Source organism: Rattus norvegicus, chromosome 1, assembly GCF_021556685.1.
Source record: "Rattus norvegicus strain SHRSP/BbbUtx chromosome 1, alternate assembly SHRSP_T2T, whole genome shotgun sequence".
NCBI classification, from domain to species: Eukaryota; Metazoa; Chordata; class Mammalia; order Rodentia; family Muridae; genus Rattus; species Rattus norvegicus.
In genome coordinates, this window is record NC_141534.1 from 193,978,681 (window position 1) to 193,993,952 (window position 15,272).

General features: G+C 50.7%; 1 protein-coding gene across 31 annotated transcripts; it reads right to left on the reverse strand.

Annotated features, from left to right (window-relative positions):
- Window positions 1-1,319: 1,319 nt before the first annotated feature.
- Sh2b1 (SH2B adaptor protein 1) lies at window positions 1,320-9,879 on the reverse strand. 31 transcript variants are annotated; one of them, XR_015643847.1, is made up of 11 exons: window positions 9,642-9,879; window positions 6,541-7,562; window positions 6,152-6,253; window positions 5,858-5,949; window positions 5,576-5,751; window positions 3,801-3,883; window positions 3,452-3,655; window positions 3,088-3,299; window positions 2,794-2,962; window positions 2,277-2,376; window positions 1,320-2,100 (listed from the first exon to the last, which is right to left on the reverse strand). XR_015643847.1 is itself a non-coding variant. In XM_087596001.1 (10 exons), exons 2-10 carry the CDS (start codon window positions 7,477-7,479, stop codon window positions 2,082-2,084), a joined length of 2,013 nt encoding a protein of 670 aa, XP_087452127.1. In that variant the 5' UTR covers window positions 7,480-7,562; window positions 9,642-9,879; the 3' UTR covers window positions 1,320-2,081.
- Between the last annotated feature and the right edge of the window lie 5,393 nt (window positions 9,880-15,272).

Here is a 15,272-nt window from a genome sequence, read left to right on the forward strand (position 1 = left end):
AGCCTCACTGGCCATTGGCTGTCTCTAACAATCTCACTTGGAGAACGCAGCACCCAGGTCTCCAGCTGCCTTCCACCCAACCTCCACAACAGGGCCAATTCAATCCCTAGTCAAGGCCAAGATTTAGGGAGCCCCAGGGATAATGTAAAATAAGAGCCTGCAGGCTTCCCCCAGTCAACCCCCATCCTAGGTAGCCTGTGAGCTCAGCTGTCTCCTGTCCATCTCCCCACAGAACTGACACAGGCCCAGAATAGCAAGGTCATGAGCGTGGGTAGGGCCTCCTGGAGGTGGGGCAGAAGCTGAGGGACGGATCGGCTGTTCCACTTTCCCAGGGGAGGAGAGTGACGCTGGAAGGTGGAAGGGGGGTAACACAGTAGGTGGGAGTCTTCAGATCCTGCTTGCTTCACACACACCTCCCACCCCTAAGCCACGAAGCCAGGGCACTCCCGTTGGAGAACATAGGTGCAGTGCAGAAAGATGTGTTCAGGACAGGATCTGTACTTAAAAATGGGAGTTTGGTAGTAGTGGTAGTGATTGGTCACTTCGTGCCAACCAATAGTTCATACCTCAGAGAATGGAGGTAGTAGGGATGGGTAATGTGTGGGAGCTGGACCAAGGCACCTGGAACTTGTGACTTTCAAGGGAAGCCTTGAGACACGTGTATGAAACTCAGACAGAAACATTTAGGCCAAACCGCGTCAGCAGCACCAACTAAGATGAAACTTCACGTTTCAGAGGATGAAGGCCTTCCCTTAGGTTCATATGCTAATGAGGCAGCACCAGGACCCAACAGCCAGTGCAGTCAGTCGGCCATCCAGTCTCCAGCTTGTCTCTGACAAAGGGTCAATTAGCCTGGTCTCGGCCCCTCTGCAGACTGCACTGCTACAGCTAATCTCCCCAGCCCCATGCTCTCAGCAGCTCCTTCTGCCTACTTTATTCCCAGGGTAAGAGTTTCACTCAAAACAATTCAGTGAAGCAAAAACCTTTGGTGACCATAAACCCCATCTTTCACTGTCCTGTCCCAATAAAAGAACAGACTGGCAGGGCATGGCAGTGTAATCCCTTCAGCACACAGGCAGCTGAAGCAGGAGGATCGTAAGTTTTGGTTACATAAGACACTGTTTTAAAAGATACCATCACCCTGAAAACAGAACATGCTGGAACCCACAAAAGTACTGCTGAGCTCTGCACGGCAGCACTCAGCAAACCAAGGGGACTACAGATGAAAAGGATGGGACCCAGGCCAGCTCTTTGGCCTGAGCTCAGGAGACAGTTCTACCCGTCTGTCCCAGGTCTACTCCAAACATCAGCCACAGCCATCGTGATGGAACTGAGATAAACCCTTTATTTATTTATGCTTTTCCATTTTGTTTAAAACAACAACAACAACCTTAATATAACTGACAGCCCTTCCCCCTCACCCTTGCTTGGGTTGGGGGTTATTAGTGGGGGAAACAGCCCCCAGGGATGGGGCTGACCATAAGAGCCCCTCAGGGAGGTAATGGAGCCCAAGTCCTTGGCCTCGGGGCAAGGGCACCTGTAGTGTAGTAACTGGGGACTTAACAGGGCTCTTGAACCTCTACTTGTACCAACATACACACCCTTGGCTGACAAGGGTCAGGAAGCATGTAGGGAGGGGACTCCCACTTTCCTCTGTGTCCTTACCCAGCCCAGTCTCACAACTTAAGGCTGGGAGCAGGAAAATGGAGGGTGGGCAGGTATCTCAGACAAATGAGTACTGGTTATTAATGGCTCGGGGGTGACCCCCTTCTTCTCCGTTGCCCCCTAGTGGTAACTGCTGGAGCTGAACCATTAGGGACACCTCCAAGTCCCCACTAGAGCCAGCACCACCCTGAGCCTCAGTGCCTGGTGCTATGGCCTCTTCCAATTCAGCCATGGGGACCAGCTCAGCCATGGGGACCAGCTCTTCCTGGACCCCTCCGCCGCCCGCTTTCTCCTTCTCTTGCCTCTCTTTGGCTGCTGCGGCTGTGGCTGCCGCCACTTCTGGCGCCCCCGACGCCTCTTCTGCCCCAGGATGTGGGGGATCTGTCCATGGAGGGGGTTCAGAGGGCTGGGTTGGATCACGGGAGGTGCTCCGTTCTGGATAGGAATGGTAAGGAGATATTGATTGTGGAAGGAAGTGAGTTCTTATGGTGGCCTCCCCTTTGCTTCTCCTCCCCAAGGAGCCATGTGCTATCTCCCCCATGTCCCATATCCTGAGTAACCCCCCTCCATGGAAGATGAATCATGGGCGGCGGTGAGAGGACCACACTTACACACAGTCACTCGCTCCGAAGGGCAGGAGGGTGGAGGAGGCATCGGGGTAGCATCGGTCGCCCTCGCACACCCCTGCATGGCTCCCAGCCTGCTCCCGGCCTGGGGGGGAGGGGCAACGTGGGGATAGATGGGATGGTGGGGTGGGGGGAAAGTGAGAGATCAGACAGGGACATCAGACATCAAGGGAGGAAGGAGGGGATCAGACCATGAATCCCCCAAAAGGCCAAAGACAAGGCCGAGGAAGATGGGTCCAGGAGACAGACAATGATGGAGCGGAGGGTCCGATGGAATGGGAATGCAGCACCCAGCTCTCCACTGCCCCTGCCCCAAGAGGAGCCTCTGCCTGCATCCTGTCAGCCTTCTGCTTCCCTTCTAGGTCTCTGCCCAGGTACCTTGACTGCTCTGCTCCCCACTAACAGGGCCTTTCCTCCAACCCCCCACCCCGTCTTCCTGGCACACACACCTCACTTCTTGGGTGCACGGGCACCTCCTCCCCTGGAGACCTGCTCTGCTCACCCTGCTGCCGCTGGGAGGGCACATAGCTGACAAGGACAACATCACTGGAGCCTCCAGACTCCAGAGGGATGGGGTGCACCCGGAAGTGCTCAAGCATATCGAAAATGGACTGGAACCACAGATGTTGGACCCGGCACTGACCCTCCTCATTTAGTGACAAACGCAGGTGCTGAGGGCAGGATGACAAGTGAGGTGGAAGTTAAGGTCAGTTATAAACCCCTCCTCCCCTGCACAAAGGTATTCCCAGATCCAACCAAGCAGTGCCGAATAGAGCTCTCCTTCAGGGTCACTCACCTTAGCCTTGCCCTGGAAGTTGAAAGTGAGGACATATTCACCACGTCTTGTCTCACTCTGGCGTACCAAGAAGACACCATGGGAGCTGGTACCTCCTTCTAACACTAACTGGGCAGCTTTGAGCCGAGAGAGCATGCCGTGGAACCAAGGGTAGCCTGAGAGGGGCTGGTCCCCCTCACCCCCCTCTGCCTCCCCTTGAAAGAGGAATGACCCTTCAGGAAGGAGAGAGGGAAAACCAGGTCAGAGGCTTCTCCCTAGCCAGGTTTCCCCTTGAGTCACCAGGTCACTGGCTCTTTCCCTGTCTGATCCCTCCAGCTCCAGTACAGGACCACAAAGCAGAGACAAACAGGCATGCACCCAATACCTGTGGCTGCTTCAGGAGTATCCAGGGGAGGGTACGGGGTAGAGAGGGGATGAACTGTCCCTGCTGGAGGCCCCTCCTCAATGGGAATCCGAGGGGGCAACTCTGGAGGAAGCAGTTCCATTGAGTCAAAATGGGAAGCAGCAATGGAGGCAGAACTAGGGGAGAAGGACGCTGACGGCCGGTCTGAGAGGCCTCCATAAGCTCCTGAAAGAAATCAGAGGGGCCAAACTTGAGAATGCCACAGGTTCCGCTCCTGCAGGCCTGGGCTCCTGCCGTCTCCCCGTTGGCTGTCCACGTGTGTGCCCAGCCCCCGCGCCTCTGGAGGATTTTCACGATGGTTCTGACTTACACTGCTTGTACTGCTGAGGGACCATGGTTATTTCGAGGAGGTCCTAGAATCCAAATGTGCCTATGTCTTTTCTGAATCAACAGCTGAAAGATTATTGCAATGGTTGGTGGGGTGAGGGATAGAAGCCCTGAAAAATGTCCACATTAGAAAGGAGCCCTGTTCCATTTAGACTAGAAGGAAAAACTACCGACTTGAAGCACATCGAAAACTTGTCAGGAGGTACATTCCTGTACCAAGGCCTCCGAAGGCTGAGGCTGAGGCTAGCAGGTCAGCCTACAGCACCAGGCGAGTCGGGGACATGCTCCAGTGACTATGCTCTTATGCTTGCCTCGCTGGAACAAGGCCCTGGGTTCAATCAGCAGTGACAAAAGGAAAAACCAAACCTTCCCCTTTAGGCCAAGGCCATGTGACTGGTACTCGTATGACAGTCTGAGTTCTTCACTTTACTCACTCTAGCTCACTTTCCAAGCATCCTGGTGTTCACCCCTGTGTCTGTCTCAGCCATGGCCCGATGCTCACCCCATGTCAGCTCTCAGCCAGGGCCCTGTGCTCACCCCATGTCAGCTCTCAGCCAGGGCCCTGTGCTCACCCCATGTCAGCTCTCAGCCAGGGCCCTGTGCTCAACCCATGTCAGCTCTCAGCCAGGGTCCTGTGCTCACTCCTGTATCAACTCTCAGCCAGGGCCCTGTGCTCACCCTTCTGTCACTCTCAGCCAGGGTCCTGGCCCTTGAAGCTACTCTTATCTCTCCCCTCAGCACAGCAGTCTGTCAGTTCCATCTCCCATCTCCCTAGTGCTCTTCCTCTTGAGCTCCCAGGATGCTCCCTGCTAAGACTGCTCAGAAGACACTACGCAGACTCCCATTTTAGACCTGCTTTTTTTTTTTAGGAATAACGTCTTACCCATTCAGTTAGAGTGAACTCATGGAGACAAAGGCCACTTGAAATACCTGAGTTTCCCATCCACCCCAGAGCCTAGCATGCAGCCAGTGATATACTAGGGCCTGACTGAGTATCTGTCAAACCTCAGGCCTAGGCCAGCAGACATATCACCATACGGCTTAGAAAACAGCGTGTCAGAAGCTAGATTAGCACAGCATATCTTTGTCGGCAAACTCAGGAAACCCATTTCCTCCCTGCGGTCTTGGTTACTTGCAGTCTGATGTAAGGTCTGTGCTAGCTCTAACCATCCTAGTCTATAATAACTGTTTTTTGTTGACTGAATGCAGTCCGTGTGCCAGGCACTATGAAGCTGAAACTCAAGAGCCACGCATGGGTCAGGAGAAAGGGTAGAGTAGAAGCAGTCTACAGGGTGAACTGGGCCAGACAGATACGTACGTATGTATGTATGTATGTATGTATGTATGTATGTGTATGTATGTATGTATGTATGTATGTATATCTTTCTGCATGTGTGACGGTTTGATCAGGACGAAAGAGAAGGTATGAAGGCCATTGATATAGGCTGAGATACACGACAAGACTAAAACAAAAATGTCTACAAAGTACTCTGGAAGCTTGCTGAAGAGAACCATTCTAGACAGAGTGGGGGCCTACTGGAAAAGGCTTATGAAAAAAGTAGCAGAGCTGAGTATGAAAGGTTGGATAGGAGTTTTATGGGGCCATGCAGGGTGTCCATAGTAATGATTTTAAATGACAAACTGTGACCTAAAAGTACATGGTATGCTCAGAGACAAAATACAAGCGATCAGAAGGTCACAGGTAGAGCAGCTAGGGAGCAGGAGCTGGCCCAGCAGCTCACATGGGCTCTACCTTACCCTGCGACAGGCGGTCGTTACTCTCGCTGGGTCCCAGAAGAAGATCCTGGCTAGGCAGACTCTCTGAATGATTCAGGCAGGGCAACTCCAGGCTCTCTGTGTTATCCTTTGTGAGGAAGGAGGTCCCAGGGGCCAGGGGAAGGGTCATGGGACGGGGGCTGATAGCAGGGCAGGGTCTACAAAAACAGGGAAAATGGTGCTGGGGAAAGTCATCAGGAGAGAGATACAAGGTTGCCCCCTACCCACGTCCAGATCCCTCAGGAACAGAGGCAGGCTTCTTACCCTGGGCTTAGGCACTCTTGGATGTCAGACACCCAGGCCTTCACATGAAGTGCATCAGTTGTCTCCAGGATGTACTCTGAAGGGCCTTCTACCTATAGAGCCAAGAGGTGGAGCTTTAGCAAGGGCAGGAGGTAGGAGGCCTATAGGTCATATCCAACCCTGAAGAAAACAAGAAGCTACAGCCCCAGGAAGACTCAAAGCCTCTCCTGACATATATTCATCCTGCTGCCTAAGTCTATCAAGAACATTTTCTCAAGCACAGGTACTCTTGAGGACAGAGCTTGGGGCTCCTACCTTAACCACAAACGTGTTCTCCCTGTCAGGCATCTCCAGGGCTGTGGCTGTGCGGACATCAGTAATAGTAGAACAGGGAATGCTAAGACGGGGCCGGGATGCCTAGGTGGGAAAGGGAAGAAGAATCAGAATTTTGGTGGGTCAAGGCCCACTGTACCTCCCTCCATTCATCCAGCTTTCCTTCCTAGGTAACGTAAAAAAGTAATAGCTCTTTAGTTTCAGATCCCCTCAACCCCCATGGCAACTGAGAGCCTACAGTTAGCACTGAACCCAGGACAGCAACACTGTGCACATGGGGTAGTAACCCCACGGTTATCTGCAGAGCTGAGCCACCTCTCTAGCCACTGTCACTTCCAGCTACCCACCTACCCACCTTCCTGTGGGCTCACCTTGGGTGGTACAAAGAACTCCAAGCGACTTCCTCCTCCTCCTTCTCCTTCACTCCGGAGCAGTAATCGACATTTCTGCCACTGAGGCTGCCCTCCTCCTCCCGAGGTCAGCCCAGCTGCCCCTCCTCCACGACCTACTCCTGCTGGGTCAGGGGCAGCCTCTTCAGCCCCCATGAAACTCAGCAGCTCTTCTCTCTGTATCACTCCTGCTCCGTCTCTCAAGGTTCCCCCTCCACGACTTAGCCTTAGCCTCTCAAAGCGATGAGTCCATCTCTCCCCAGGGGATGTGCCATCGTTGGCCAATGCCCTACCAACTGTCCCAGCACCACCAGAGGAGTTGGAGTTGCTGTTTCCACCTAGAACTGGAGGACCTGATGTGGTCTCCAGAGGCCCAGCTTGGGAGGGAGATTCAACAGCCCCCCGCCACTGCAGGATGCCTCGGACAGAACCTCTGACTGAACGACCCACCGAGCGGAGGGAGAAGCGTTTCTTGAGCTTCGGCTTTGAGGACGTTGTAGAGGAAGAGACTGAGGAAGGAAGGGGGCCAGCCAGGTCCTCAGAAGATCGAGAAGGGCCCAACACTGCCAGGGGCCCACCCACCCTGCAGCTCTCAAGGGACAGGTCATGTGATGGTGGGATTTCCACACCAGGGCTCAATGGAGCCAAGACAGGTGGGGAGAGTGAGCCCGAGGCCCGAGCCACCTCAGCTTCGAAGTGCTGCAGGAAGAGCTCAGCAAAACGGCCAGAAAAGGCAGCCTCTGCTCCCGGCTCTGCATATTGTGGGTGGGAGGCCAGATAGAGGCGAAAACGGCGAGCAAGATCCAGGGCAGCAGCCCTCGCATGGGACTCACAGAACTCTTGCCAACTTGGGGGAGGGGGTGGTGGCAGCGCTGGTGGAGAAGGGAAAACCCCATCCTCTGGGGAAGGGGCACCATTCATGATGTGCCCCAGGAGGAGGACAGGGGGAGCCTGCAGGGAGCAAATAGGAAAGCAGCCAGAAGACTCGAGGTGAGCGCCAACAGCTGTAGAAAGAAGAGGCATAGACACTGAGTTACGGCAGAAGTGAGATTGAGTTATGTCCTGGCCCAAACCAGGGACTCCCCTCCAGACTCCTCAGAGGGCAATGGGGGAAGAGAATTAAACTGTTTTGCCCTCTTCAAGATCAACAGCCCACATATACCCCAGGGACGAGGGATGCTAACTAAGCCCAACGTCCATCCTGCATCCTTTGCCACCACTCCCCCTGCTGTGGGATCCAGGAAAGGGTCTTGAAGCATCTAACACCACAGAGGACTCTTACAGATCTGCAGCGTCCCTTCTCTAAGACAAAGTCTTCCCTAACCATCACACTTTAAATAGGACATTCCAGAGGGTTCCACAAGGTCATTTTACCTTTCCTTAGAAAGCTTAATAACCTCTTACAGATGAGGAAACAGAGATTCAAACAAGTTCCAGAACTCAGAGTCTACTGCATTTCCCACTGCATAGTTCTAGTCTCTAGAGACATGCTAGACCAGCCTCAACCACAGCTCCTACTGCTCTGTTCTCAGGGGGCCAAAGGGTGCAGGGATTACAAAGTTTAGAGACCTGGCATCATAGGTCCAATAAGTGGAAGATGGATCGAAGGATCAGCTGTCTGCGAAGCTGATCTGACAACCCAGCACTTAAGCCCCGTGTGGAGACTCTGATTGGCTGATGGCCAATCTCTCTGGGTTGCCCCCTGTAGTCTAGGGCTGACTGAAAGCAGCGCTAGAGAAAAGGAGACGGTATGTTGGGCCAGGACAAGTCTCTACTAGCCACGTAAGTAAGACATCACAAGGAGCCGGGACTCAAGATTTTTCTCTCCCTGGGGGGTGTGCCTGTGAGACCGGGACTAAAGCCCCAGCTCAGCCCACCTGTTAGCTATGTGAACCCAGCTTTTGTATCTGTGGAGCACAGCTCATAACGTCTACCTGTTACACTTGTCAGGAGAAATTAAATGGCAATGAACATGTCTGTGCTTGACACAAAATAAGCACACAAGACATCACTGCCACCCTCACTATTTTTATGGGTCCCATTTACTCTAAGAGAAACTCAAGAAAGGAAGAGCTTCTGAGGGTGTCCCAACTCTTAAGTCACAACAAAAGGACAGAGCTCGGTGTGTAATTTACAACCAGTGGCTCTTTGAGGAGTGGTCCTGCCCTATGATATATTGAAAGAAGACACCTCTGGACAGTTCAGGAAAGTCTACCCAAACTATTAGTGATGTCTGCCTCTTCACCAAATCTACAACCAGATTGAAAGTCAGAGACCCCTCCCCTTCCTCCTTGGCCTCAGTCCTACATACTCGGATGGCTCCAACCACAGGGACAACTCCAAACCATGGAGAAGCAGCCAGGAGATGCGGGAGTCACAGAGCACAGGGGAACAGGGCCAAGAGGTGCAGGCACAGCAGAGACAGTTCCCAGCTAGAGGCAACCTCGGCTCACACAGGCCCACCCAGCCCTCAGCACTACTGGCCGACCCAGCCCCCTTCAAGCCCGCTGACCCTGCGGTTCCTGGACTGGTGACTCAGTTTCTCTTCTGCCAAGAAGGCTCAGTCACAATTTTCCGGTGCACCTGCCTCTTGGCTTAGTTCTGACATTCCAGAAGGGCGGGTGGTGGAGGGTGCAGGCTGCGCTCCAGGTTCGGACCCTCCGGGCCCCGTGGTCAATCACTCGGACCCGATCCTAATCGTTGGACACCCTCCACATGCCCCTGGGCCGGAGCCTCCGAGGGACTATCTGCTACCCTCTCGGGAGCCAAGCACCCCTCCAACCCCGATCCCCCACGCCCACCCCCGCCCAAGCTTCTCAGACGACAGGGTCGAGTCCGGAGAGGAAAGAGGCACTTGAAGAGGGGGATTCCGGTTCCGGTCCCACCTGCATCTCGGTCCCCGCGCTTAGCTCCGGCGGTGGCAGCGGCGGCGGCGGCGACGGCCGCAGCTCCCGCTCCCTGTGCCCCCCGCCTCCGCGACGAGCTCCCAGCACGCGCTTCTGCGCAGGCGCTAGGACGGGTTCCCCGACGCGGAAGGAAACGACCATAGAGAAGAGCAGTAGGGAGGGCACCTTCGTACTCACTTCCGCCATCGTTCTCAGCGCCGAGCTTTCAGGACCTAGGCCAACGAAGATCTCACTGAGCTTCCTGTGGCTTCTGCAGTTGTACCTAAAAGGAACCACTGAGGCAGCTGAGGGAAGGCGTTGGGTCCCAGCCGAGCGTCATCCGAAGCAAATTCGAGACAAAGGCGAGAAGTTAACCATAGAGAAGCCACATGAGCGGAGAGAGTAGCCGCCCACTAAGAGAAATCAGCGAGATGATAAAGCTCTTTGAAGAGCTGGCTGCAGCCTAGAGCGCCTGGCCCTGCATCGAGGGGTACACGGACACCGCCCCCAGGGAGCTGGCGAGTGATGTAGCGGTGACCTTGGGAGGCCGAGTGAGCGGGCGGAGCCTGAACTTACGACCTTGGGTTTTTCAGAGGAAAGGGCCAAGGTGGTCCTGGAGGGCTCCACCTTAGACGGAAACTAATGTTGGGGCAGCAATAGTAAGGTTAGTTTTGAGCATGTTTAAGGGGCATCAGAAGGTACGTGGACATAGAGCTTGGAATTCAAGAGAGGCTTCAGGGCAAGTTAGAGGGATGAAGAACTGAATGTACAAAAAGTGCTGCTGAGACCTTGCACACAAATATCCTCTAGCAATCCAGGCTCGCATCGATCCAGCTTCACTACAACTTAAATAATTGAAAAGGCCAGAGTAGATTGGTATCGTTGGCAGGAGCCAAAAGATACCACCTGTCTGCACTTCGTCATCTGTGATTGTACTCTGCTCTGCGGTTGCCTTCACCCACAGAGGGGCTCTAGTCTCTTGGTGCGGCAAGAAGGTTTCCCATAGATTCAAATTTAAGGCCTAATGGTTTAGAAAATCAGTTTAAGGAGTATCCCTTTTTCTGAGAGCTTCAACAGAATTCCCAGAACTAGCCTAGTGAGATGCCTCTTGAGTAAAAGTGCATGTGTTTGCTGTGCAAGCCTGATCACCAGACATCACTCCCCGGAACCCACTGTGGAAAGAGAAGGATGTTGGAAAGTTGTCTTCTTACTTCCAACATGGCACACACACTTGTGACACACACACCGCTCACATGTATACAAAATGGTAATAAAATTTAAATAAGTTACACATCTGGAAAGAAAACTAAGTGATTAAGAGCCCTGGCAGCTCTTGCAGAGGACCAGGTTCAACTCCCAGAAACCACATGGTGGTTCAGAACTGACTGTAACTCCAGTTCCAGGGGATCTGATGCTTTCTTATGACCTTAACAGGGACACATACATAACGCACGTAAGCTAAAATAACATTAATTTTTAAAAATTTAAGCCAGCACTGGTGACCCATGCCTTTAATCCCAGCACTTGGGAGGCTGAGGCAGGTGGATATTTGAGTTTGAGGCCCCCTGGTATATAAAGAAAGTTCCAGGATGGCCAGAGCTATACAAAGAAAACCATGTCTCAAAATTAAAAGTTTCCAGAGTTGGGTTGGGGATTTAGCTCAGTGGTAGAGCGCTTGCCTAGCAATCTCGAGGCCCTGAGTTCGGTCCCCAGCTCCGGAAAAAAAAAAAATTTTTTTCCAGAGCCAACTAACGTGACTGGATCAAGTGCCATCCTGGAACCCAGAGGCGAGTGGCTGGATGATGAATATAGATAACTTGTTGCACATAACGATGTTTGCCATCCTGATCCCATGGAGTTAGAAAGTTTCAGGAAAACAAAACAAAACAAGTTCTGGTGTACTCAGTCTTTTGTTTTTAAAAGATTTTTTTTTTCCCTAGGAGTGGTTTATCTGCATGCAAATGGTCCTCTGCAAAGTGCTCTCCACTACCAGCTGTCTCTCCAGACTGTGGCTTAACCGGTTTTAAATCGCCCAGGATGTAACAGAACAATAGCATCAGCTCAGGTTTCACCTTTGATTAGGGCTTCATCGACAGTTCTATCCACACCCTTACCATTTTTTTTAAGATTTATTTTTTTTCATTTATTATAGACAAGTGCACTGTAGCTGCCTTCAGACACAGCAGAAGAGGGCATTGGATCCCATCACAGATGGTTGTGAGCCACCATTTGGTTGCTGGGAATTGAACTCAGGACCTCTGGAAGAGCAGTCAGTGCTCCCAACCACTGAGCCATCTCTCCAGCCCCCTCTTACCATTTTAAAGGAAGAGGCAAATGTAGGCGATGCCTTTCCTGTGGTCTACCTGCCTCCCCCCACCCTCCCTCTGGCTTACCTATTCATCGGCCAGGATAGACAGGTTCAAGAATGCAGAAGGGCAAATGGGTTTGGGTATGTTCAGCTCTTTTTTTTTTTTTTTTTTTTTCTTTTCTTTTCTTTTTCTTTTTTTGAAGCGGGGCAGGGTTGGAGTTGAAGATCAAACCCAGGGCCTGGAACATACTAGATATTTTGCCACTGAGTGACTTCCCAGCACTCAATCAAGTTTTTTGTTTTTTTTTTTTAAATGATTGAAATGGTCTGATATTGTAGTCACTTAGTCACAGGCTTGGTTGGTGTGCTCAGTGAACTGAAGTTTTTAATTAAAATACCTGTCTAAGCCTGGTGTGGTGACCCATGCAGGCGATCTCATCTGTATGGGTTCTGCATAGTGAGTTTGAGGACAGCCAGAGCTATATGGTGAGACCTTGACTCAGAAAGAAATAAAACAAGCTCAGTTACCTGTAGTTAGTAGCTGCTGTACAGACAGGAGGTGTCCTTGTTAGAGATGGAGTCATAGTTTGAACTGCACAAAGCAGTTTGGCGATCAGACATTGGACATGTAAGAGCTGGGCCTAGGGCGTCAGTAGAACAGTAAACATTTAACAGGCAGTCGACGAAGGATTAGGAAGAGCCAGGTTGTAGTTTCCCAGGAGCATTAGAAGTGAGATTTGTATTCTAGCAATTCGTTGAAAGAGAGGAAGAGGGGCAAAGAAGACCCCCCGAAAAGTGCTACTAAAAGAAACCACCAGGGAGAGAGGGCTAAGCATGTGGTACCAGTGAGGGAGTAGTTGATTTGCATCCAGGATATAAATCATTCCTCAGATTTGTCCAGCCATGGGAGAGCTAGGTCTTTGACAAACCAACCTTCCTGAGCCACTGATCTAAGGCTACCCTGGAAGGTGAGACTTCCTGAGCACTTATGACAGAAGCCTCCAGTAGCATCAGTGTGTCCCTCAACACACATGCAAGATGACTCCTGCCTGTTATCCTTGAACTGAGGAGGCTGACGGAGAAAGTGAAGTGAGTTTGAAGCCAGTCTGGGCTACATTGTAACTTTTAGGCCAGTTTGGACTTTGGAGTGAGACCCTGTCTTTAGGAAGTAGAGCCAGGCATGGTGGCACACAGCTTTAATCCCAGCGTTCTAGAAGCAGAGGCAGTCAGATCTCTGTGAGTTGAAGACCAACCTGATCTGCACAGAAATGTCTGGGTCAACCAGGCCTGCAAAGTAAGACTCTGTCTTGGAAATAAATAAAGAGGGCTGGAGAGAGCTCAGAAATTGAGAGGAGTAGTCTTTCTTGCAGAAGACCTGAGTTCAGTTCCTGACACACACAAGGTGGCTCATAATCAACTATAATTCTAGTTCAGCATACAAGCACACAGGCACACACATAAAATAAATATTACAAAATGAATAGCCAGATGTGGTGGTACACATATTTAATGCCAGCAGAAGCACAGGCAGTCAGATGGCTGTGAGTGTTTTTGAGACAAGGTCTCACTGTGTAGTCCTAGCTGACCTACAATTCACTTTGTAGACTGGAACTCACAAAGATCTGTCTCTGCCTTCTGAGTGCTTTGATTAAAGGTGTTCAACATCATGTCTGAACAAAACTAAAAAACAAAAGGCCAAGTGAATGAAGTTTGTTTTTTGTTTTTTGTTTTTTTCCAGAGCTGAGGAACGAACCCAGGACCTTGCGCTTGCTAAGCAAGGGCTCTACCACTGAGCTAAATCCCCAACCCCAAGATTTAATTTTTTAAAGTTTCATTTGTTTAGAGTGTGTGAGCACAAGATTCCATAGTCATCAGAGGACAAGTTTCAGGAGTCAGTTCTCTCCCTCCACCACGTGGGCCCTGAGGATTGAACTCAGGTTGTCAGGCTTGGTGGTTGGTACCTTTACTGGCTGAGTCATCTTGCCAGCTCAACTTTTGGTAATTAGGTGTCGATTCCTGGATCCCTGTTTTATGGCATAGGCCTCCAATAGCACGAATTATAATATTTGATCCAGGAATAATGCCTCACAGCTATAATGCCAGCACTTTGGGAGACTCATACAGAAAGATCAAGGTAAGTTTAAGGCTACCCTCAAACTACATAGTAACTTTTAGGCTAGTTCAGATTGTATAGTGAGACCCTCTCTCTAAAATAAATAAAATGAGGACCAGAGAGGTGGCTCAGTGGTTGACAGCACTTGGTGCTCTTCTGGAAGAGCTGGGTTCAATTCCCAGCACCTGTGTAGCAGCTCTGGTTTCTGTAAATCAGTTCCAGAGAATCTGACATCCTCTTCTGTCCTCTTTGAGCATGGGGCACACACGTAGTACAGAGTGGCATACAGGCAAAACCCATACACACAAAGATAAATAACCCAGGCAGGTATAATGCACACAGCTTTAATCCCAGCACTTGGGACGCAGAGGAACGTGAATTTCAATGAGTTTGAGGCCAGCCAGGTCCAAATTAAAAGTTAACCCCAGGCTAACAGCAAGACCCTGTCTCAAATAAATAAATAGCCACCACCCACGTTGAGGAGTTCATAACCCAAGTGTGACTTTAGTTCTGTGAGATCTGTGAGGTCCTCCACTAGTCTCTTAGGTACCTGCACACAGATACACATAGCATATGCATGCACCTACCCTTCACATTTATGCATGATTAAAATAAAATAAATCTTTACAAAATAAAAATAGATCTAACGGGCTGGAGAAATGGCTCAGGTTAAGAACACTGACTGCTCTTCCAGAGGTCCTGAGTTCAATTCCCAGCAACCACATGGTGGCTCACAACCATCTATAATGGGGATCTAATGCCCTCTTCTGGTGTGTCTGAAGACAGCAACAGGGTACCCACATACATGAAATAAATAAATCTTTAAAAAAATTATTTTATTTATAAGAGTGCACTGTAATTATTTTCAGACACACCAGAAGAGGGCATCAGATCTCATTACAGATGGTTGTGAGCCACCATGTGGTTGCTGGGAATTGAACTCAGGACCTCTGGAAGAGCGGTCAGTGCTCTTAACCACTGAGCCATCTCTCCAGCCCATAAATAGATATTTTTAAAAAGAGAAGAAAAAGCATCCTTGTAAGACCTAGACCATATACTATACAACAAATGTATCCCAGTCTGGCATTCTAGAACACACCTTACTCCTACTCCTAGCAATTTAGAGGCAAAGACAGAGCTCTGTGAGGGTTTTTTTTGGGGGGAGGGGTGTTCCTAGTGTTTTTTGTTTGTTTAGTTGTTTTTCTGTTGTTTTTTGGTTGGTTGGGTTTTTTTGTTTTTCTTTTTTTCTTTTTTTCGGAGCTGGGGACCAAACCCAGGGCCTTGCGCTTGCTAGGCAAGCGCTTTACCACTGAGCTAAATCCCCAACCCTGGTTGGGTTTTTTGTTTGGTTGTTTGTTTACTTGTTTTTGTTTTGAGACAATTTTTCTCTGCGTAGCCCTGACTGGCC

Bases quoted from the DNA above. Each gene is read 5' to 3' on its own strand.
- Sh2b1 (XM_087595897.1), bottom strand. From the start codon at position 7,581: ATGCCTCTTCTTTCTACAGCTGTTGGCGCTCACCTCGAGTCTTCTGGC. The intron at 5,752-5,857 runs GTAAGAAGCCTG...CTGTTTTTGTAG, and splicing joins CAAGAGTGCCTAAGCCCAGG to ACCCTGCCCTGCTATCAGCC. The intron at 2,963-3,087 runs GTGAGTGACCCT...TCCTGCCCTCAG, and splicing joins ACTTCCAGGGCAAGGCTAAG to CACCTGCGTTTGTCACTAAA.